General features: G+C 40.2%; 1 protein-coding gene across 2 annotated transcripts in view; it reads right to left on the reverse strand.

Annotated features, from left to right (window-relative positions):
• LOC124596613 (thyroid receptor-interacting protein 11-like) overlaps window positions 1-14752 on the reverse strand; it is a 477631-nt gene extending 462879 nt beyond the window's left edge. For both annotated transcript variants that reach the window (XM_047135834.1, XM_047135833.1), the window contains exon 1: window positions 14500-14752. In XM_047135834.1, coding sequence (XP_046991790.1) covers window positions 14500-14593 — 94 coding nt within the window. In that variant the 5' untranslated portion in view covers window positions 14594-14752. The remainder of the gene's footprint in view (window positions 1-14499) is intronic.
• Window positions 14753-18404: the final 3652 nt, after the last annotated feature.

The raw sequence follows: 18404 nt of genomic DNA on the forward strand, positions 1-18404 counted from the left end.
ACACAATTCACTGAATCCGTTCTTAAACAAGACGACAGAGGCTGGGATGACCAAGTTATTCTTCAGTGGTATGCTTCTCTTACATTCCACTACAAGATCCATGGGTTGATGCATGGCATGAGACTTGACAGTTACCTTTCTAGCACTGACTGCAGGAATGATCACTTCATCCAGCACACATAGTCTTCACGCACTTGGATGCGCATCTTCCTGTCCACAGTATCTCATCTCGTCTAGCATAATCTTCGACCGACCACAATCTGTAATTGCCCGAGAAGCTTTCAAAAAGTCCCATCCGAGAATGACGTCATGACTACACTCTTGTACGATAATGAATTCTAAGGGTTGTGTATGGCCACTTATTCCCACATGAATGGTACATCTTCCTGTATGGTTTACATATTTCCCATTAGCCACCTTCAGCAGAGATGTTTTGCTGTCGACAAATACGGTTTTCTGCAACTGGCGATGGTACTTTTCCGAAATGACTGAATATTATGCTCGAGAGTCCACAAGAGCTTGGGGTGGTCAGACATCCACGAAGATATCGATGTAGTTTCCTATCATTTTTGTAGTGATCGACAGCGGAGGATTTTTCTCTTTGGCGGCCTCACCTCCAAGGACGGTCGCACCCTTTAGTTCTCCGGTTTGCGGTAGCTAGTTGATTGGCTTGAGCTTCTAAAGGGCAATGGAGACCTTGATTGGCATGTTGGGGAGTGTACTCTCCAGCGGCTAGCTTGAGGCGATCGTGACCTACGTCGTCCTGCACCCACACCTTCTTGTTCATCTTCATCGTCCCGGAGTTGGCGTTGGCTAAGATTGGTCTGCTGTCTTCTGGTGTGGGCATCATCAAATATCTGCCACCTTTCTCGACAATAGCGCACCACATGTCCCAGTCATCCACAGTGTAAACATACTGGTTGGTTATACTGGGTCCTCCAGACGTCAGTCTTCCTTGGTGGCCAAACAGGTTCCTCATGTGGAATTGTAGGAACGTAACTCCACCTGGGTCTCGACTTTTCACCATTTTAAAGGGAAATGAAGGGCGTGAGATTGGTTTCAATGTCTGTTCCACTTTCTTCCTTATGACCTCTCGAAGCGTCTCGGTTTTTTGCTCGCCGTGCAATCCAAGAGCCTTCTTAACTTCCTCTCTCACTATCTGACGAAGAACACTTGTGAAATCAGTTGCTTCCTCCATCACAGACATCGATACGACATTTGGAAGCCATTCAAACTTCTTGCATGTAATTCTTTTTTGACGCATTGTCTTGATATACTGGCACCATTTTATGAAGTTGTCTACTATCGAAACCTCCTTCAGGAGTAGGGCTTGATACATGTCCTCAGCAACACCCTTCATGAGATGTGCGACCTTATCTTTCTCCTCCATTCTAGGATCCACTATTTTACACAGCTCCAAGATGTCTTGAATGCAGGATGCTGTAGTTTCTCCTGGACGCTGTACCCTGCACTTTACTTTATCTTCAGCCTTGCACTTCTGTCGTTGTGTGTCACCGAAATACTTGTGCAGTTTCGCTTGGAATACTTCCCAGCTTGTGAACTTCTCCTCATTGTTCTCATACCATTGCTTGACAGTGCTCTCCAAGTAGAAAAATATGTTAGCCAAACACACGGTGTCATCCCATTTGTTAAATATACCTTCAGCCACTTGTTTGGATCTTGGCCATCGTCACCAGAGAACCCAGAAAGATCTCTCATGTGGTGGCACACAGTTGCTGTCATCATAACTTCGTCTTCTTCTTCCATCTCCAATAGACTGTGATCTGTTGAATATGGCTCGAACTCGGGTTTTTCACCATGTAAACGGCGGCTCTGTTGTCATTAGATTAGATTAGTTTTTCGTTCCATAGATCCATGCTGAGGAGATCCTCGTGGATGTGGAACATGTCAACCTTTTTTTTTTTTTTAGCTGAAATAACAATACTAATAGTATGATTATATACAATACATCATTTGTTTCAATTAAAAAATTCGTCAATGGAGTAGAAGGAGTTGGCCACTAGTAAGTCTTTCAGGCTTCTTTTAAATTGATCTTTATTTATAACTAAATTTTTTATGTTTGCTGGCAAATTATTGAAGATGAGTGTTCCTGAGTAGTGGACCCCTTTTTGAACTAAAGCAAGTGCTTTTAAGTCTTTGTGCAGATAATTTTTGTTCCTGGTATTGTATGTATGAACTGAGCTGTTTGTTGGAAAAAGAGATATATCATTTAGTACAAATTTCATCATCATCATCATCATCATCATCATTTAAGACTGATTATGCCTTTCAGCGTTCAGTCTGGAGCATAGTCCCCTTTCTAAAATTCCTCCATGATTCCCTATTCCGTGCTAACATTGGTGCCTCTTCTGATGTTAAGCCTATTACTTCAAAATCATTCTTAACCGAATCCAGGTACCTTCTCCTTGGTCTGCCCCAACTCCTCCTACCCTCTACTGCTGAACCCATGAGTCTCTTGGGTAACCTTGCTTCTCGCATGTGTGCAACATGACCCCACCATCTAAGCCTGTTCGCCCTGACTGCTACATCTATAGAGTTCACTCCCAGTTTTTCTTTGATTTCCTCATTGTGGACACCCTCCTGCCATTGTTCCCATCTACTAGTACCTGCAATCATCCTAGCTACTTTCATATCCGTTACCTCAACCTTATTGATAAGGTACCCTGAATCCATCCAGCTTTCGCTCCCATACAACAAAGTTGGTCGAAAGATTGAACGGTGCACAGATAACTTAGTCTTGGTACTGACTTCCTTCTTGCAGAAGAGAGTAGATCGTAGCTGAGCACTCACTGCATTAGCTTTGCTACACCTCGCTTCCAGTTCTTTCACTATGTTGCCATCCTGTGAGAATATGCATCCTAAGTACTTGAAACTGTCCACCTGTTCTAACCTAGTTCCTCCTATTTGGCACTCAATCCGTTTATATCTCTTTCCCACTGACATTACTTTCGTTTTGGAGATGCTAATCTTCATACCATAGTCCTTACATTTCTGATCTAGCTCTGAAATAATACTTTGCAAACTTTCAATCGAATCTGCCATCACAACTAAGTCATCCGCATATGCAAGACTGCTTATTTTGTGTTCACACATCTTAATCTCACCCAGCCAGTCTATTGTTTTCAACATATGATCCATATATAATATGAACAACAGGGGAGACAGGTTGCAGCCTTGTCTTACCCCTGAAACTACTCTGAACCATGAATTCAATTTACCGTCAACTCTAACTGCTGCCTGACTATCCATGTAAAGACCTTTAATTGCTTGCAAAAGTTTGCCTCCTATTCCATAATCTCATAGAACAGACAATAACTCCCTCTTAGAAACCTGGTCATATGCCTTTTCTAGATCTATAAAGCATAGATACAATTCTCTGTTCCATTCATAACACTTCTCCATTATTTGCCGTAAGCTAAAGATCTGGTCCTGACAACCTCTAAGAGGCCTAAACCCACACTGATTTTCATCCAATTGGTCCTCAACTAATACTCGCACTTTCCTTTCAACAATACCTGAGAAGATTTTACCCACAACGCTGATTAAAGAGATACCTCTGTAGTTGTTACAATCTTTTCTGTTTCCATGTTTAAAGATTGGTATGATTACTGCTTTTGTCCAGTCTGATGGAACCTGTCCCGACTCCCAGGCCATTTCAATTATCCTGTGTAGCCATTTAAGACCTGACATTCCACTGTATTTGATGAGTTCCGACTTAATTTCATCCACCCCAGCTGCTTTATTGCACTGCAATCTATTGACCATTTTCACCACTTCCTCAAATGTGATCCTATTTCCATCCTCATTCCTACCCCATTGTACATCGAAATCTGAAACATTACTGATCATATTTTCACCTACATTGAGCAACTCTTCAAAATATTCCCTCCATCTGCCCAAGGAATCCACAGGATTCACAAGCAGTTTTCCTGACATGTCCAAAATACTTGTCATTTCCTTCTTACCTCCCTTTCGAAGACTGCTAATTACACTCCAGAATGGTTTTCCAGCAGCTTGACCCAAAGTCTCCAACCTGTTTCCAAAGTCTTCCCAAGATTTCTTCTTGGATGCTGCAATTATCTGTTTGGCTTTGTTTCTTTCTTCGACATAACTTTCTCTGTCTACCTGAGTTCTAGTATGTAGCCATTTTTGATACACCTTCTTTTTCCTTTTACAGGCTGCCTTGACTGTGTCATTCCACCAAGCTGTTTGCTTCATCCTACCTTTACACACTACTGTTCCAAGACATTCTTTAGCCACTTCTAGTACTGTGTCCCTGTACCTTGTTCATTCCTTTTCCAATGACTGTAGTTAACTATATTCAACTAACTGGTACCTTTCTGAGATCATTGTTATGTACTTGTGCCTGATTTCCTTATCCTGAAGTTTCTCCACTCTTATCCTCCTACATATGGACCCGACCTACTGCACTTTCGGCCTCACAATACCAATTTCGCTGCAGATTAAATAATGATCAGTGTCATCAAAGAATCCCCTGAATACACGTGTGTCCCTCACAGCCTTCCTGAATTCCTGACCTGTTATTATATAGTAAATGACAGATATGGTTCCCCTGCCTTCCCAAGTATACCGGTGAATGTTCTTATGTTTAAAACAGGAGTTTGTGATTACTAAGCCAATACTGGCACAGAAATCCAAGAGTTGTTTCCCGTTCCTGTTGGCCTCCATATCCTCTCCAAATTTACCCATAACCTTTTCATACCCTTCTGTTCAATTTCCAATCCTGGCATTAAATCACCCATGAGCAGAACACTGTGCTTGTCCTTTACTCTAACAACTACATCACTGAGTGCATCATAAAAACTATCCATCTTATCTTCATCTGTCCCTTCACAATGCGAATATACTGACACAATCTTAATTTTCTTGCTAGACACTGTCAAATCTATCCACATCAGTCGTTCGTTTACATACCTTATTGCAACTACGCTGGGTTCCATTTCTTTCCTGATGTAAAGCCCTACACTCCATTGTGCTATTCCTGCTTTGACTCCTGGCAGGTAGACCTTGTATTCTCCCACTTCCTCTTCTTTCTCAACCCTTACCCGAATGTCACTAACAGCTAAAACATCCAGCCCCATCTTACTTGCAGCCTCTGCCAGCTCTACCTTCTTCCCAGAGTAGCCCCCATTGATATTAATAGCTCCCCATCTCATTACCATTTGTTTGCCGAGTCGTATCTTAGGAGTCCCTGGTTTGTCAGTTAGAGGTGGGACTCTGTCACCTCCAAAGGTCCGAGGCATTTTGCTCTGATTGTTGCCAGCATCATATTTAAAGTACCAGGGAAGCAGGTTGCTGGCCTTACTTGCCCCTAATCCCATTGAGTTTTAACCCCTAACGGTTGAGGGACTAACCGGTGGATATGGTAGTCTTTGCCGTATGAGCACAAAGGTGACCACAACTCAGAATATGTCCGAGATGCCCAGCCTTATTCCAAAGTAACTGGTATCCCGACTGTCGGGACCACTTACTTGGCCAAATTTCATTAAGGAGTAAATATACTGAGAGGTAGTGGTTAGTATACCCAGTTTTTTGAAGAGGTTTCCACATGACGTGCGTGAATTTACTCCACAAATAATACGTATTACACGCTTTTGGACTCTGAAAACTTTTGTTTGACTTGAAGAGTTTCCCCCAAAATATTATACCATATGACATTATGGAATGAAAGAAGGCAATGTGTGCAAGCTTTTTCATTTTTATGTCACCTATGTCTGCTAACACTCGAATTGCAAATACAGATTTGTTAAGGCGTTTCTGCAATTCTGTGGTGTGCTCCTCCCAACTGAATTTATTATAAAGTTGTAATCCCAGGAATTTGAGACTGTCTACCTCTTTTATCTGCTCTTCTTCATACTTTATGCATATGCTGGGTGGAAACCTCTTACAGGTTCTGAATCGCATGTAGTGAGTCTTTTCAAAGTTTAATGTTAATGAGTTGGCTTTAAACCATTTATTAATATCCATGAAAATATCATTAGCAGATCTTTCTAGAGCTACACTCTACATACTATTTATTGCAATACTTGTGTCATCTGCAAACAAAACGAACTCTGCTTCTGGCAGTGTAACTGATGAGAGATCATTAATGTACACAAGAAAAAGCAATGGCCCTAAGATGGATCCTTGTGGGACACCACATGTAATTTCTTCCCATTCTGACGATGACTGATGACTTAATTCACTAGTCCCATGTACTGACATCCCTTGTTTCCTGTTAGTTAGGTATGACTTGAACCATTTTGCAGCACTGCCCGTGACACCATAGAATTCTAATTAATTTAAAAGGATGTTGTGGTTCACACAATCAAATGCCTTTGACGAATCACAGAAAATACCTGCTGCTTGTAATTTGTTACTTAATGAATTAAGTACATTTTCACTGTAGGTGTAAATAGCCTTCTCGATATCAGAACCCTTCGGAAATCCAAACTGTGTTCTTGATATGTTACTTATGGTCAGATGGTTGAGAAGCTGCCTGTACATTACTTTTTCTAAAATTTTTGAGAATGCTGGCAAAAGTGAAATCGGTCTGTAGTTTGATGGTACCTCTTTATCCCCTTTCTTGAATAGAGGCTTAACATCTGCATATTTTAGCCAGTCAGGAAATGACCCAGTTATAATTGATTGGTTACACAAGTAACTTAGAATTGTACTAACCTCACAAGAACATGCCTTAATTAACTTTGTTGATATTTCATCGTAACCACTAGAATGCTTTGTTTTCAAAGATTTTATTATGGAAGTTATTTCTTTTGGTGAAGTGAGTGACATATTCATGTAGCTGAAGCTATTTGTAAAGGCTAGTTTCAGATATTCAAGGGCATTATTTACTGATCCTGACAATGCCATTCTATCAGTAACGGATATAAAGTACTTGTTAAATAGATCTGCCACACTATGCCCATCGGTTACTAATGTTTCATCTACCCTTAATGCTATTTGCTCCTGTTCCTTTCTGGTTCTACCAGTCTCCTCTTTCACTATATCCCATATTGTTTTTATTTTGTTCCCTGACATTGCTATCTTCTTCCCGTGGTACATTTGTTTGGATGTCTGAATTACTTTTTTTAAATATTTTACAGTATTCCTTGTATTTAGCTAAATCATCAGTATTGGAGCTATTCTTGGTCGACAGATACATTTTCCTTTTTGTCTTACAGGAAATCTTTATTCCTTGTGTAATCCATGGTTTTATTATAGACTTCTGTTTAATTTGAGTAACTTTTAGAGGAAAAGAGTTTTCAAACATGGTACTGACATTGTTCATGAATGTATTATATTTTTCATTCATGTCATGGGCAATATAAACATCTTTCCAGTTCAGATCTTTCAGCAGCTTTTTAAAACACTCAATTTTTGGTTGACTGACTACTCTCCTGTACTCAGACTTAGCATTCTTGATAATCTGCTCAGAATTTACATCTAAAACAAGGAGCTGCATGTCATGATCTGATAGTCCATTTAATACAGGTTTTATGATATGATTTTGTTCCTTTGATTTGTCTATAAAAATGTTATCAATTGCTGTCCTAGAGGATTTAGTGATCCTAGTCGGAAAGTTTACCGTGTGAGTTAGATTGAAAGACAACATTACTAACTGCAGTAAATATTTACTGGAAGAGTGCATTAGAAAATCTGTATTAAAGTCACCAGCAATCAAAATTTCTTTGTTTCTTCCTGTTAAATAACCCAAAAGAGCTTCTAGATGATTTATGAATAGATTATAATTTCCTGCAGGTGCTCGGTAAATAATTACTATTATATAGGATCTGTTATGGAACTCTACTTCTGTTGCACATGCTTCTAGATGCTGGTCTAAACAGAATTTATTAATGTCAACGTCCTTGAATATATGGCAGTTTTTAATAAATGTGGCAACTCCTCCTCCATCCATATCTACTCTGCAAAAGTAAAAAGCTAGCTTAAATCCTGAAATGTCTAACATATCTATGCCAGTGGTCACTTGATGTTCAGAGAGGCAGATTATGTCAATTTGGTTAGATGAATTCATTTCATCAATACAAATGAGTAGTTCATCGATTTTATTTGTGGCCTGATGGGAGTCACTGTGTCATCGATAATGTGTGCTATCACAAGTTCCGATACCCAGTGTCTCCACCAGAATAATGTCACATAGAAAGACATGTAATTAGATGAATGATGAACATTAACTTCACTTAACAAAGGTTTATTCAGCACTTGCACATACAAGAGCGTGGAGTGAACTGCCTCTGGCCAGAAAACATACAGTATATAGACAGCTACAGAACATTCCAGTACAATGGTTCTTGACATTTGAGGATATTTCTAGAATGTACTCAAACCAAATATAGAAATTAAAGTTGTACAGTCCAGGTGAGTTTTGAACTCACGTCCCTCCATGCAACAGTTAAGTATCATAACCACTACACCGCGGTGCTACTCAGATTCTTCTGCAACAATATGTTCCATGACTCACTAAATATTTCAGAGCTTTCTACTACAGGTTTCAGACAGCTCTTTGTCCTGAGAATAATCCGAGTGCAACAAATATCCATAAAGTTAGTAAATTCAGGAGTTTTGTTATGAATACTTCAACAATTTACTGATTACATTTTGACAGTCGAAATACCTTTACTCTAAACGGTCTGATTTCGCTATCTGCATGTAGGCTGCTGAGTGTTCATCAGAGTACCTCATAAACTACCGTCTGCCCCCCCCCCCCCCTCCACCCCTCATGTGCACTCCCACAAGTATTCTGCTACCTGAACAGCTGCTCCTTTGTGGTAGAGAAGTCCTAAAATTCTCCACACAGTAACTCCACTCAGCTACAAACCCAAGGACCCCGGTTAGCTCTGGGAATAATGCTGAAAACTGCAACCACTGCTCGCACCCCATGTGCAAGGCCAGCAGCCTTCACCACTTCTGCCAGCCACTCATATGAACTGAGGATGGCCTTAGAACTCAAGCAGCATGTGTCATTGGTGCAGACATGAGCCACAATTTGCAGATGGCTGCACCCTGCACACTTGATAGCTGCAGGCGAGGCCTCCTCCACATCTGGGACAAGTCTCCCCAGCAGACATACTGAGCATACACTGGCTTTCTTTCCAACCCTCAACACTATTTCCCTAAGAGGCTCCTTAATATGCCTAACACTGAAGCTCCCAATTATTAGCAAATCCCTCCTCTTATGTGCCTGCTCTGAACTTGGTGAAGGAGTGGCCACCTGTCGACATACAGGGTGTGTAGGTGACGCCCGACGGCCAGTCCGTCCACTGACCTTCCACCTTGAGCAGTGTGAACATGTTACCATCTACCACTCACCCTGTCTTGAGAGCAGATCCACCAGGCTACTGTCACAAGATTTTGTCATAAAGCTACTGTTCACATGTCACACTTCTTCAATATTTTGGTAAGTGTGTGGAACTACCAGACCAATATCCAATGATCAGTAGCAACTTGCCACATCATGAGAGGTACATCACAGCGCTTTGCAATAAATTTAAACATCTGGTCTGCTGTCTCATGCAATCCCTGATGCCTTCCATAGAACTGCTTAGCTGTAGCAATAGCATTCAACACAATGTTATGTGAAGATATCATTTGGTCCTCCAGCACCACTTGGTCATCGGCCTTCCACTTAGTTCCAAAAAAGATTACCAGTATCACATGACAAATGTTTGGACTATACATGAACAACATCAAGAGACACTTTTCAGAGAATATAATGATGTGCCCAGTGGAGCCACTGTGTTTAGCATTCCGGGTTGTGTTATTCAGATCCCAGTGGCAGAGGAAAGTATTCCAAAAACAGTCACTATCACATCATTTGGCCTCTCTAAGAGTTTCTTTCTGATTTTTGGTTTACACAATACTGCACAATCAAAACAACAGTCCATTGACTCCATTCTCCGAGGCCGTGTCTCTATTTTCTCCTACTTACATGACAATCTTTTCTTCTCAGCTGCCGAAAACAACATCACCAGCATTCAGCCGATGCTGTGAGCATTTTGGTGAGGTCATCAACCTGGCCAGCTAAGTGTGTTTTTGGCAGGTCACATTCCTGGGACATCCTGCTTCTTCAGCAGAATAGTAAACCTGATCTGAAATTGTAGGAGCTATCACTCAAGTCTGCCAGGCAGACACAATCAAAGAGCTATGCTGTTCCCTTGGAAAGTTGATTTTTTGTTGTTGTTGACATCTACCTCATGATGACATTGCAGAAGACATGGACTACTGCACTTGTAGGTGCCAATACAAAGGGCAGTATTCCTGTACAGAGAGCACAAGAAATGGACACACCTTTTGCTGTTGAGAAGTAGAACCTTGCAGATGCAGCACTGATTGCTCATCCTGTGCATGACGCAGTACTTCCTCTGGTGGTGAATGCCAATCAGCTCACAACTGGATCTGAGTTGCAAGAAGTAGTTCATGGTGCATAGCTGCTACTCATATATTTTTCACATAATCTCTCCTCTCTCCTTGGAAGAGCAGTTGAATGGAATGGACAAGGTCTTAAAAGGAGGGTATAAGATGAACATCAACAAAAGCAAAACGAGGATAATGGAATGTAGTCGAATTAAGTCGGTTGATGCTGAAGGAATTAGATTAGGAAATGAGACACTTAAAGTAGTAAAGGAGTTTTGCTATTTGTTGTTTCCAGGTGAATTTTGATGGCATGCCTTAAATAGTTTGAACAACCTTAGACACCCTGGAGTCAGTGCACTGACCCGGTTGATTGCAGAGCATTTTGTCTGCCCTGGTGTTGAAAAAGAATTGCCTTGAGTGGGTCTATACATGCCTTGCCAGCCAACACTGCCAAGTAGCATACCATGTACATCCACCCATGCGCATTTCGCTCAAATACACATAAATGTGATTCATTCACTGCCACACACTGATGGGCAATGCTATCTACTGACAATGACAGACCACTTCACACCACAAGTGATACCAGTCACAGACATTACAGCAGAGATGTTTGTCATAGCTTTCATTTTGAATTGTGTTATACACTTTGGCTGTCCTCTTCATATGACAGCAGGCCATGGTTGGGAGTTTGAATCAGAGTTATTTCACCAATTGGGTAAATTCTTTTGTACCAACCATCCTCAGACCACAAGCCACCTTCCAGATAGCAGTGGTATGATCAAGTAATGGCACTGTACACTCAGGGCTGCTTTGAGATGCGGCATGACTCACTGAATTAGTGCTTTTCACATTGTTCTATTTGGCCTTCATATGACATAAGGTCAAACTCACGGTTTCGCCAGCTTTATTGCAAATAACTGCAACTGCCTGGCGAATGTGTCTATCTGATTTCCATGCAGCCATCAAACACTAACCTATCAGATTCTGGTGTACACTCACGTGACCACACTGCTCATACTCGCCCACAACCAGCCTTCAGGCATGGTTCCACACCTACCTTTATCCAAAGGACTTTGAAAGTTGAAGTCTGTGATTTTATGGGCAGATAGTGTCCAACCAGCACTACAGCCATCATATTTTGGTCAACACCAAATACTGAAAAGAGGAGACAGAACACTCGACCTGTTACTAAACGGCAAGACTATAACAGTGTCTTAAGACAGGGCCAAACTAGTAACCATTTTTTTAGAAACACCCAACCTTCAGCCTCAGCCTGATACGAGAGCACAGTCATCACCAGGACCCATTTCTGAAACCAATTATGACTGACAGAGATGTTCTGATCAGCACAGACGTTTTTCAACAATATTTGTGGACAGTGCTTTGGTCTTTCCTGAAGGAGTGGTGCAGCACAGCTGAGAACTAATCAGTAATTCCTACAGTGTCTTCAGCCTTGCCACCAGAGATTTTATGAGATTTGCAGTCCTACATTTTTATCAGTGCTGGATCAAAGATGGACTTTTCTTTGGTAGAAATTTAAATCTGTAACAAAAAATTTGTGATTTATAGTTTAAAATTTTTTTGCCAGGACTTTTAACATCCATGATTCACTGATTAGTTGCATACTGCTCAGGTGAAATAATAATTATGGACACTAACTTTCTGCAAAACAGTGTGGCAATACTAGTTGTAAAGCATTTTGAATATTCTTCGTTTAATTCAATAAATATGGGCAGGAATGAATTCTTCACTGAACACATGTGTTTCAGCATGTTCAGATAGGTTGTTCTCACAATTCTCTACAGACCTAAAGACTTATTATAATCTCTGTTACTGTTGTATTCACAAAACTGACATCTAGTGATCGAGTACACAAGGCATGCCAAACTAATCCTAACGGATCTACTTTTGATGGTCCTATTCCCTCCCTACAGATGCATTTTCAGCAATTTGTAGGAATAATTCACTGATTTTAGTGGTCAATGATTTGAATCTACCACCACCCATTTTGCAAGTATTGTCATGTTAGAGTTCAACATCAATTACCTTATTAAGTTTATTCATCCTGTGCTTAAAAAATACTACAAATTACATTTGCCTTAATTTGTTCTTGTAACTTTGAATTTTTTTGTGTGTAGTGAATCATTTTTGCTTTTTTGATGACACAATGAACCAATTTGTTTTTATTTACTCATCCAAGGATGATCTTACAGTGATATAGAATTTGTCATCGCAATGCAATGAAAATAAATAGCTAAAAACACACACACACACACACACACACACACACACACACACACACACACAATATACAGCATGATCAGAAACAATTGGGAAAACTTGTTAGGGTGTTGCAGGGGAAGTTGTCTTGAGAAATAGTTGTCAAGAATAAAATTCAACATGTTGCACCATTTCCAAGTTATTTAGCATTGAAGTTAGCCAATTAAGTCATTGCACACTCAAGCACTTACATGCGCTAAAATAGAGTAATGCACAGACATCTGTGGGTCGGCGAGTTACTGCTTGTTGAAATGTTCATTACCAGTTAAAACGTGCCTTTTTTGGAAGTGATAAATTTACGTAAGATAAGCAAAAGCTATGGTTGCACGGTTTAAGGAAATCAGATGAACATGCTTGGTGATAATACGCCTGGCAAGCAGCTTGAATTTGCAAGTGGGGGACCTGATTGGCTAACTTCACTGCTAAATAACTCAGAAATGGTGCAATGAATCAAATATTTTTCTTAAGAATTACTTCCCACCACAGCCTCCACTGCAACACTCTTACAAGTTTTTCAGACCCTTTCTGACCACACGGCGTAGGTCTAAGTTTTCTTTTATGAGGTTAGGGCAGGTAGTCTGCTATGGGCTTGATCAGGAAATTATCCCAGCATTTGCCTGAAATGATTTACAGAAACCACAGAAAACATAAATTAGGATGGTTGGAGAGAGCAAACTCCATTGTCCCAAATATGAGGTCAGTGCCTCAACAACTGCACTGCCTCATTTGACTGGTCCGTACTAAACACTGTGCTTATGGTTTAAACCCAATTCGCCCCAGATAACTTATAATAAACTTATAATATAAAAGATAATTTTGCTCTTCATCACTGCACACATTAAGAACACCCACAAGTGACTTCCGGACAATAGTCTTGTTACTATACCCCTTACACTACCTCCAGCACGTTTGAAATACTGACTTCAGGGTGCCTAAACATGCAACCATGCTCCAAGCACATTTTCGTGTCCTCTCTTAGTCCACCTGAAAAACTTAGTCAGCATCTCATCTATTTCCTCTGTTTGGTGATAGGAAACTGAGCTTTCAGCTCACAGGTCTCAGAACACACTCAAATCCAATACACTCAGTAGAACTACAGTATCTGTTACAGAATATGTTTTGGCAGTAACAAGAACAACATGTACTGTAGGGTTACTTTTCAAACCTTGATGAATGTTACTAAGACTACAACAAAGAAAGTGTGCTTGAGATGAAACAAGTGAACCATTTGGACAGAAATGTAATCCCTTAAAAACAAAACTGAAAATCGCCCCTTGAGCTCTATATTTAACACACAGTTTTGTGTATACAGTTTATCTAAAGAAAATTGCTTTCCTGCATACATCATACTTCACCTATTGTAAAGAACTACATAAGTGATAACTCTTCCTGCTTTTCCTATGATGGCTTCAATTCTTTCACTTATAGTGTCTCACAGACAGTGACAGTTATTACTTTCTATTTTTAAAGTTGATGCGGATATTTCGAACTATCACAGGAAAGCTACAATTAAAATATCATTTCAAGATCACTGTGATTCATACAATATTACAAAGACTTGAAGGTGGGCCTACACAAATAGTACGTTATTTTTGCAGTTGATGTTTAGAATAGTCTCCACTTCATGCACACAAAAGCAATGACACCTCAACGTAACCGTGTCCGTCTCTCTGATACCTTAAATGTTACAGCAGCAGCATTAAATTAGCGTAACAATGATTGCTTGATAAGATAATTCTTAAGGTAGGTGGTGCACCACAGATTTCATTAAAGAGCTGAAATAAAATTTTGTGGAATAACACAGCTAGGTACGTTTCTTACCGTTCGCTTCTTCAGCTCCATCAGACAGAACTTCCTTGGTGAAATTCTGTAGCTGTCCTTTCAACGTTGACAATCCTTCGCCGAACCACGACATTAAAGGTATTTACGGGCAACAACAAAGAATTAATGAACTTTTCGAGTCAATCGAATGACTGTCATTAGTATGACAAAAATTTAAAACTGTAATTTAGCCACCCATAAAATGCCAACACGTCAAACAGCTGAGCTGTCTACACACTCAAAACAGCATAGTTTGTCGCTGTAAACAAAACACAAACGAAATTCGCTGTCAACTCGCAAACATAGTTACTGGTAAAATTGTGGTACCACTGTCAGCAACAGCTGGAGAAACAAATGAGTTTAGAATGCATTGCTTTCAGTATGCGAAATGTGAGCAGCACCAAGGAACATAGGATTGTGTCAGTGTACAGCAGTAATTGGTATATACTCCCTTCAGAAACTCCTAAACGTAACATTTTGAAACTCAGCTTCACGTGTTAAACTGACGTGAGCTCTTGCTACTTTACTAGTAGCGTTTCCATTATTTACTTATTGTTTTTTTCCCTTCAGTAGACATGGTTCCTATAGTTAAAATCAGTGGTTAAATCACTTAATTAAGTAGCAAAACTACCGCAGCTCCTTTTTTTTCCAACTGCTACTGCAGCGCTTCCAAGCGGCTGGCTTGTATGAATGCTCTGCGAAAAGATTGTGTGTTGTGTGCATGTTCAAAACACAAATGAGGCTGTATTTCGGAGTTAATTGTACCGCTATATCTAGCACAGCAATAAAATGTATCAAAAATATCCCCCAAGACTGTAGAAAACGTACCTAGTTTTCAACGTATTAAATGAGTCTGAAATCTGCAAAGAAACTTGTGAAACGAAGTACAATCGGCGAAAAGCATCAGAATTAAGTGTCCAAAACATTGGCATACTCGCAGTCAGTTCCTTTTAAACTTCCATACATCACTTTTCGACGATACCTTACGACGCTGCTACTATGAACCGTATATATTACACTGGATTGAGATTTCAGTATTATAAGTTGATATTAACAGGAGATGGGATATTGCTTTAATTAAATTTTCCTTTTCGTATTGGAAGAGTCATTTCCTCATTTAGTAGCTGGGAAGTAACACCATTAAAAATAGCAAGTTTTCCTTGTATAAGACTCCATTGCTCCGTTACTAGTTTACTACACACCAGCCGCTTGGAGCTTTTTGACAGCTGAAGTGAAGATATAGCGGCTGACGTCAGTGGCGTGTACTAACCTGACTCAGAAGGTTGCTTTTTTTTGCCCTGTGGCGTTTCGCGACTGTTTGTTGTAGACTTTTATCGAAGAGTACCTCAGAGTATCCATTTTTTCTTTGACAAGGGTGACTGCTTCGTGCTTAAATGGTATAAGTTGATTTTTATATTTACAATGGTTTGGCGATTCACGTGCCGCAACCTCATTGTTTCCACTTCTTTCAGCCATACAAAAGAAAAGCATCAGCAGTTTGCATGCAATATTCCATCAGTATATCATTTTGGCAAGTGGTTTTAAATCAGCCATTGACTCACACTGAAGATAGCTACATCACCAGCAGCCGAAATATCCAAAGACGAAATATTCCTGTGCCACAAGCACGCTTAGAAGTTGATGGAATATAAAATAAGAACAGTTGACTCTGTGCCAAACGGGTTAACGGTAACAACAAAATAAAATCGTTGCGAACTATCAACTGCAAACAAATCATTAAAGTAATGAAATCTATTTGATATGGCACGGGGAGTGACCAAATATACATACAAACCAAGTTTCTTGTCTCCTGCGCTTTCCAGTCGACCAACAAATACCGAGACAGGAACACGACTGAGGACGTAATTGGACAGGCAACGTCAGAGGGAATAGAATGTGAGGAGTTAAGAGTGTCAATAGACGTTGACATGTTTGCGAGTCCATTTACAATTTCGCCAGTCATCATGTTCAATATGTAACTTGCGAAATGAATTAATAAAACGGTCGTCGTTTAAGGAGCCACTGACTTGAACACTTACATCATTCTTTCCGCCACCTAAACTTTATTTGCACTTTTAATTTTTTTAAAGACAAGAAACGAACAGTGACAATGACCAGAAAGAGTTTCTTCCACTACAAGTTATTGTCCTGAACTGCAATAGCCTTTGCAGGAACTAAGCTGATATTTCTTTCTTTAGAGCGACATCTGGCGGACAAGCAATAATGTGAGAAGCAGTAAAATGACTACATCCATGCAATGTGTAGTGTTAACATATGTATAAAGAACTGGACTGAATTGAAATTTTGTTGTATAAACACACGTGATTTTCAGTGATCAAGGAAGTAGAATCTAAATCTCATTGGTGGCAAACTATTACGTGCACAAATATCTTTAAGGAAACAGAATCAACGAAGTTTACATAGAGTGAACTCCACTCCAAGGTCGTATACGCAGTGTCAATAGCATATTGTCACCAGCTGCTGTTTGCACTGTGGTTCCCGCCTGCCTGCCATTGCTAAACTGCCATCTGCACCATCTGGCAACATCCCATATTGCAGAAAATCTCGAAGTACTAAAAAAAAATCGTTTGTTACAAAATCAATGTCTCGTGGTTCTAGGCAGTGCAAATGATGTGTACAGAAACAAACTCAAAATTTTGACCACAGTTCTAAGAGACACAATGAGTAAAATAGGCAATCAAAAGGCGATTGTTATAGGCATACCTCACAGAACCGAGCGAGGTGGCGCAGTGGTTAGCACACTGGACTCGCATTCGGGAGGACGACGGTTCAATCCCGTCTCCGGCCATCCTGATTTAGGTTTTCCGTGATTTCCCTAAATCGTTTCAGGCGAATGCCGAGATGGTTCCTTTGAAAGGGCACGGCCGATTTCCCTACCAATCCTTCCCTAACCCGAGCTTGCGCTCCGTCTCTAATGACCTCGTTGTCGACGGGACGTTAAACACTAACCACCACCACCATACCTCACAGACACAATCTTACGGAATCTTCTGTTACAAACAAAGAGCTCATAAAGGCCAACATGACTTACAGACAGATCTGCCTGTCCAGTCTCAATGCTTCTTTCATCAGCATAGGCGATCTAGAAAGAAAATACTTCACAGCACCTGGCATACACATGAATAAAAGGGGCAAATCAATACTCAAGCAGAGAATTAAAGCTTTTCTGGAAAGTTTCACCATAGAAATGAGAACTACGGAAATGTTGCATTGCTGCCAGTAAAAAAGGCATGCAAACCATACACAGCCAAGACCATTATAGGCCTGCAAAATCCTTCTTTACCATCTGATCAACAGGACGAGGGAGTTGTCACCGAATGCCCGTCTGCACAACAACAGCAATAGAAGACACTGAAATACCAACCTAAGAAGAAGAGGGGACAACTGCAATTTAAATGTGTAGTGTAACAAGCAGGCGAAAAATATTGCTACCATCCCATCGGAAGGATTTTTTTAACATCAGGTATAAAGAGGAGGAAACCACCATGATAAGTAGAACAAAATGTTTAACAGTATCTTAACAAAACATTCAGTACATAAAGAATAAAGTTCAGCAACTAGAAATAAAACTGCAAGCCATAGACAGTACCATTGTATGTATCACTGAACGTTGGCGAAAGGAAAATAAAATGGTATATATTGCGTTAACATCATATGACTTGGTCTGTTCCTATAGTGGAATTTCCACGAAAGGTGGCCGTTCATGTATTTATGTAGTTAAAGTTAAACGTGTTTGTATTTAATTAAGTGGCAGACAAACGTTGGCAGCACTTCTGCTCTAGAGTCTTTGGAGAGACATGTACTAGAAAGTAGATCTTTGACGACGTGTGTATATAGTATATACATTATACAATGTAAAAGAAATGTAATGCTCAGTGAAGTGG

Source organism: Schistocerca americana, chromosome 2 (assembly GCF_021461395.2).
Source record: "Schistocerca americana isolate TAMUIC-IGC-003095 chromosome 2, iqSchAmer2.1, whole genome shotgun sequence".
In the NCBI taxonomy this organism is placed as follows: Eukaryota; Metazoa; Arthropoda; class Insecta; order Orthoptera; family Acrididae; genus Schistocerca; species Schistocerca americana.